At 49.6% G+C, this 7053-nt stretch overlaps 1 protein-coding gene across 1 annotated transcript in view; it reads right to left on the bottom strand.

Annotated features, from left to right (window-relative positions):
- The window catches only part of C7H6orf89 (chromosome 7 C6orf89 homolog), a 36675-nt gene extending 29779 nt beyond the window's left edge, over positions 1-6896 (bottom strand). The window contains exon 1 of the mRNA XM_029943591.1: positions 6817-6896. Coding sequence (XP_029799451.1) covers positions 6817-6818 — 2 coding nt within the window. The 5' untranslated portion in view covers positions 6819-6896. The remainder of the gene's footprint in view (positions 1-6816) is intronic.
- Between the last annotated feature and the right edge of the window lie 157 nt (positions 6897-7053).

Raw genomic sequence — 7053 nt, 5'->3', positions numbered from 1 at the left:
GGTCCAATTCAGTCCTTACCGGGGTCTGTCCTCTTGTCGCGCTAACACGGACTTAGCGGCTGAACTGATTTCATCCAAGCTTTGATTGGGGCCCCTACTATGTGCCAGGCAGGGTGTTAGGCATTAAGGGATGGGGGAGATAGGTAATGGAGGGCAGGCACTTAAACTCTGGGAGCTTACTTAGTCTAAGAGAAGGACAACAAACATTGTGGTTTCCAACTTTCCTGGGCTAGGTAGCAGGGGCAGAGCATGCATTCTCCTCTTCAACCTCTGCCCCAGGGTAACCCCTCGCTTTATAAACTATTTACATTACGGGTTTTGCGTCCCCTGGTGGGGAATGACGGCCGTGACAGTTCCAGCAGGAATATTATATGGTCAAAGTTCTCCCTCTTCACGGGGCCAGAGGAGCATCCGCAAAGATGTGAGGCAGCTTCCATTAGAGGCCGCCTCCTCCATGGCTCAAGACCCCACTTACTTAGAAAAAACTTATGTATCCTCGGGGACTCCTCAACCTCCGTCTCCTCCATCTTGACTGTACAGTCCTTTAATAAATTGGTTTTTGCTTGGTGCCTCCCTTCTGTCCTTATTCGAGCACAGATCCTACAGATCTTTCGAGGGGAATCCAAGAACCGAGACTTCCCTTGACACCTTGCAAGCTTCCACCAGTAATCTCTTTTGGTGCCGCGACACTGATCGCCCAAGGTAAAACAGTCCTCACCCGGCTGAAGCTAGAGGAACCATGTCTGATTTACTTTCTAGGAGGTCAGGTCTCACTCATTTTGCAATTTGACTACTACTGTCTGTAGTTCTTCCTCTCCGAAACCACTTCTGCCATCACAAAGCTTGTGCTCCTCAAAACCCGAGGACATGCTGTATATATGTGAAAGCCTTTCATTCTGCTGGTCCGGTCCATTTTCATACCCATTCTATCTCCTGGATGAGCCGTCTAACCAGTAGTTCTCCCTGTTCTGTTGCCTCAAATCACACTTTCTTAATGTGTTTCCCTCCCCTTTCCTTTCTGAAAGACAGGTCTCAATCAGCCTCTGATACTTAAATCCAAGGTGGGTGCATGATAATCAGTCTAGAGTGGGTGGAGGGGGAGTTTCTTTCCAAGAGGGCAAGGGCAAATCTCTGTGTCTATTCCAACGCCTCAAGTTAATACTTCTAAGGGGAGCCTGGGATGAAATCTGGAAATGGAACTACATAGATGTCGAGGGGTGGGGCATACATCCTGGCACTCAGGGACTCATTAGGGGTTATTATATATACCAATGCCCTCCCTCATGGGCACCTCGATTTTGAGGAGGCAAGTAAAGAAAGGACAGACTGCAGTAATACTAGTTTGGGCCATGGGCCTCACTGGGGGGGTGGGGGGACACCCTTGAAGGGTTGTTCTTCAGAAGAGGTAGGAAGGCCACCTCCCCTCTTGATACACAACATTCCAAGGGGACACTCTTGAAATATTGTGTCTTCTACTTCTCCTTCCAATTCCCTTACATGTGGGAAACCTGATGTCAGTTCCCTGGGGTTCACCACTGGGATGCATCCTCTCTAACTGGGGTAAGTTTGACTCCCAAGCTTTAAAGAGAAAAAGGGTCATCTTTTTCTGCAATACAGCATTGCCCCGATATAAACTAAGAGATGGGGCAACAGGGCCCCACAACTGAACACTGGATTATGACACCCTCTTAAACTAGACCTCTTTGTATAGACCAGGAAAGTGGTCTCCGTTCCCTTCGGTCCAGCCCTATATGTTCCATAAACAAACCCCAGGCCTTTCAAACCCTGCAAAATTCAGCTGTCCACTTTAGCTCTCCCCAAGGACAGAAGCCCTAAGTCCCCTCCCCCACCAACAGAGGAGGCTTCCCCAAGCTCCACTGCCCCACCAAATCCCACCTAGGCCAAAACAATGATCCAGTGCCCCATATCCAGGACCACCAACACCGTCAAGTCCTAACAAGCCCTTTCTAACTCTGTGTCTCCTCCAGGAAATGGCTGATCCAACCGGAACCACCATGTGGGTCCAAACTCCTTTCTTTGTGAGTGATGACCACCAAGTCCAGAAGGACTTGGGAGATTTTTCCTAGGACCTTGACAGTTACATGTAAGGATTTTGGGGTTTGGCACTAACTTTTATTTTGTTGTGGAAGGACACAATGGTCATTCTCAATCAGACTCTCGCCAAGGCAGACTGAGATAGAACTGGGGAGCCCGCCATCTAATCTGGGTATAAACCTCATAGTTCCAGTGCAAGGTATCTGGCAGATAACATGGCAGCCCCAGTAACAGATACTCATTGGAACTATGACATTGCACAAGGACAATGGTTCCAAGACCATCTTATGATCTAACAAATGGAACGCAAAGATGCCAGTCAAAATCAATTAATTACATAGCAAGCTGGCTTTCATAAAACAGAGAAAGGAAGAAACCCCCACAACCTTTATGAAAAGACTAAGAGAGACTTCAGCTAAACATACTCTTGATCCCAGGTGAGAGGCCAGTCTTAGAGTTCTTAATGGCTGACTCCTCACTCAGGCCACCCCAGATATTAGGAGGAAGCTCCAAAAGTTATTCCTAGGGCCAGACATCCCAAGCTCTGATCTCAGTAAGGTGGTCAATTTTGTGCCCTGTGGCCAGGACCAGGAGGAGGGGAAAAAAAAAAAAAGAAAGGGAAAGACATAAGGATCAGAGACAGGCTTGACTCCTGGTAACCTTGCAATGCCAGCCATCACCCCAGAGTCACCCCCTCAGAAGGGAGACACCAAAAGGAGCCTGCTACCATAGCATAAAGGAGGGACACTGGAAACATGAATGTCTTTTCCCTCAACTCCCTAACATGACCATCCTAATGTCCTCAAATTGGACACAGGCAGAGAGATTGTCCCACTAAGAGGAACCAGAGGCTCAGAGTCCCTTCTAGATGTCATCACTGTGGATTGAGGCAGCCGACGCACCAATGGGCTCCCCTGCTCACTATTTCCATCATTGTGACAGAGCCCAGGGTGACCCTTGATGTGACAGGTAGGACAATTTTCTTTTGGACATGGGAGCCACCTACTCTGTCTTAACCTCCTTTACGGGTAAGCTTTCCTTTACTTCCTGTCTGCTTATGGGAGTGAACAGCCTACCAACCAAGCTAAAATTCACCTGTTCCTGGGAATCAGTTAGTGCCTTTGAGAGGCTTTATGGGAAAAACAGGTCCTACTAAAGCCAGACTACTCAAACCCAACCTCCCCAGTCCAACCAGGAGATAAGGTTCTAATTAAAACCTGGAGAGATGGGGGGTGCCTGGGTGGCTGTCAGTTAAGCGTCCGGCTTCGGCTCAGGTCATGATCTCGCGGTTCATGGGTTCGAGCCCCATGTCAGGCTCTGTACTGACAGCTAGCTCAGAGCCTGGAGGCTGCTTCACATTCTGTCTCCCTCTCTCTCGGCCCCTCCCCTGCTCGCACTGCCTCTGTCTCTCAAAAATAAGATTTAAAAAAAACATTAAAAAAAATTAAAAAGCAAAACAAAACAAAACCTGGAGAGATGGATCTCCTGGATCCTAACTAACTCCTTTATGGAAGGGACCCTATTACTGTTCTTCTGTTCACCTCTACAACCATTGCGGTCCCAGGAATCTCCAGCTGGATCCATCTCTCCCGAGCCAAGCCTGCTGTGACCTCTAATGAAGAGGACGGCCCAGGTACCACTGAGTATACCTGTGAGCCACTGGAAGGCCTCGAACTGCTCGTCAAAGGGGAGCCATCTCAGATCAATCCTCAAATCCTCTATTCTGTTATGTCCAGTACCTTAGTGTGGTCAGAGTTCATCCAGAGGGACTTCCAAGACTACACCCTTAAAGAAACCCATGGGCATGGTACACGTCACTTCTGCCTCATGCTGCCCCACTGCCACCCTCTTATACTGCTCAGCACTCCGTCAACACCAATTATTATAATTCTTCTTGCTGGATATTAACCATTGTAACTCCCACACCTGCTTCATTGTGGGCCACCACCAATAGCCCCATTAGTTTCACCCCTACCCTACCCGTCTCTGGATAACAACATGGACCTCCCAGCCCCATGTAAGTGCAAGAAACTTCTAAAGAAAGGACACGGAACACGGCCCAAAAATCCTAAATGTGCAGGGGCCCCTCCCAACACCTGCTATTTTGGAACTGTTCTATACTCAAACTCTGATACAACCTTCCCCATCTGTGTTATCGCTAACCCGTCATCTGGGACTCCAGTGAATTTTATTCCCTGTCTCCCTGCTTTTATCATTTCAACCTAACTTCAGCAGATGAGTCATTCTTTTGGGAAAGTGTTTCTGATTGCTACTTTAACACAGTTAAAGAGGAGCTTTTGATGAGGATCCCAGAACATTATGTCCCAGGAGTTTTTCCAACAGGGGACAGGGCCGTTGATAAGATGTATTGAAGGAGAAGGAGGTTATCTGGGCTGACGGAGGGCCCTGACAATATGGAGACATGGGGGACCAAGGACGGGGCATGATGGTGACCTTTGGGGGAAGGTTAAGAGTGGGTCTTTTAAGGAGTGCCTGGTGGCTCAGTTGATTAAGTGTCTGACTTCTGCTCAAATCATAATCTCACGGTTCCTGGGTTTAAGCCCCACATTGGACTCTGTACTAACAGCTCAGAGCCTGGGGCTTGACTCAGATTCCGTGTCTCCCCCTCTGCTGCTCTCTGCTCACACACACACTCTCTCTCTCTCAGTAATGAATTTAAAAAAAATTAGCAGAGTGGGTCCTTCAATTGTGTTAAAGTAGCAATGCAACTGTACAACATCTAGTTTTGACCCCTGTGCCTTCATATTGGCTTTGGTCCTCTTTAGGGCCACTGCTGGCCCTGGTGGGGGAGGGGGCTCTGAAAGTGGCTTTATATTTTATCCTAACCAAGGTTCACCTGCATCCTCAGAAGGGACTCTATTTTTGGAACTCAAGCATACCTGACCCTTCCAGATGGATGGATGGGCACTTCTCCTTTGGCCTGCTTAGCTCCAGATGCATCCCTCATTGGAGTTACTCAGAGCTTCCCTCCCTATGGTAACTTAAACATCCATATCCAAGCAGGAAGTCCTGGCACTCCTTGCTAGGGGCCCTGCTGGGAGCAGCCTCAGGACTGGCCACAGGGATCATGAGGGCTGTCCTTCCCAGCTCTCTCAAGAAATAGGCAAATCCATTCAAGAAACTATGTAAGTCTTGGCAACCTTAGGCCACCACTCAACTCACTAGCAGGTAGGACAATTAATTTTCTTTTGGACACGGGAGCCACCTACTCTGTCTAAACCTTTATAGGTAAGCTTTCCTTCAACTCCTGTCTGGTTGTCACTCTCAAGGAAAGTCCTCCAAAATCGAAGGGCATTAGACAGCCACACTTTTGCCCAAGGGGGTACCTGTGCATTAGTCCACGAAGAATGTTCTTCTTATGTCAATCAGTTGGGTTACTCAACAAAGTATCAAAATACTTCAGATGCAAGCCCATTGTCTCCTATCAGTACATCCACCACCTCTCTACCCTGAGGTCTTATGTCATGGATACTTCCCTTCATGGGACCTTTCCTTTGCATGATCCTTCTTTTGCTTTTTGGACCAGGTCTTCTTAATCTTACAACTGAGCTCATGTCCTCTCATGGTAGACAAGTCCAACTTCAGCTCTCACTGCAATAAGGGTATCAGCCCCTATTTAAAACATCAAGACTACTACAGCCCCTGGACTGAAGTTGTCAAGCCTTCTGAGACCAGGACACAAGCCCCACTCCACCTTAACCTCATACCATCTCCTGATGGCCCAGACAGATCTCAGGGATTGGGACTCTAATGAAAACACTGCCTCTGTTCACCAGGAAGCAGCTACAGAAACTTGACTTTGGCCCTCAACCTGAAAGATTTCAAAGCCCCAAGTCCTGGAAGGGGAAAGAACAGAGTAGGCACTTGGTGAGATAGGACCTGGAGGCAGGGACGGCCCTAAACACGTTACATTTAGAGACTTGAGGGCAAAAGGTTCCCAACTTTCCAGGGCTGTAAGACCAAGAGCAGCAGGTGCAGAGCTCACGCTTTCCCTCTAACTTCTGCCCCAGAGTAACGCTAGACTTCATTACAATGCATTTGCATTGCGGTTTGCCCTCCTGGTTGGGGAAGCCGCCTGGACAGTTTCCAGTGACAGTTTCGACAGGAACCTTGTAGGATCAAAGTTTTCCCCACCGGAAGACGTGAAAAAAACTCCTGTAGCCTGGAGGCAGTCGCCAACCCCAGGCCTGCCCACTACATCTTGAAAGTGTACTGCCCTTTAATAAACTGCTTTGTGCTTGCTACTTTTCTTCTCTCGGTCTTTATGCCAGTGTGGATATTCATGTAAATCTGTGCAGAATATACAAGAAGCGAGACGTCCACGGACACAAGGCAAGCTCCCACCGGTAAGAATTAGTAAAAGGTGTTTCGAACGGAGGCCGGAAATCTACTCCATATACCAAAACATTAGGAATGTTGTCAAAAGAGCAGTGAAATCTAGACTTGGCTAGCACCAGTGGTGTTCTGGACACCGCTGTGACACCTGCGAAACAAGTTCAAACAGGGTCGACCTCGCTTCGCTCTGCCCCGCGGAGCCAAGGGAAAGACGTTTGATAGGAGTCGACCCTGGGGCAGCTGCCGGCGGTGCTGTCGGTCCCCGCGAAACCCCAGAGGCTCAGAGAATAGGTTTGCGCATGGGCGAGAGGAAAAGGGCTGCGCGAGGGTGTCAGAGACGGGAGCGGCGGCGAGACTGTCACAGGGCGGCCTCCCCCCTCCCGGGTTCGGGTCCCAGGGACTCACATGCGGGGCCCGCGCCCCCTCGGGGACTGCAGCCTCCGAGCGAGGAGGATGAGCCGCCAACTTCCTGCTTCCGGGCGCGCGACCCGGAAGCAACTCCCACGCCACAGCCGAGGCGCGCCTGCCGGGGCAGCCCCTTCTTCACGCCGCGCTTTTGCGTCAGAAACAGAACCTGAGACTTGGCTGAGCGCGCGCGCGAACTCCCGCGAGATCTGGAGGGCGCGGGTTCCTGCTCCCCCT

Source organism: Suricata suricatta, chromosome 7 (assembly GCF_006229205.1).
Source record: "Suricata suricatta isolate VVHF042 chromosome 7, meerkat_22Aug2017_6uvM2_HiC, whole genome shotgun sequence".
In the NCBI taxonomy this organism is placed as follows: domain Eukaryota; kingdom Metazoa; phylum Chordata; class Mammalia; order Carnivora; family Herpestidae; genus Suricata; species Suricata suricatta.
The sequence above is the reverse complement of the archived record's forward strand: the minus strand, read 5'-3'. Positions and strand labels throughout refer to the sequence as shown.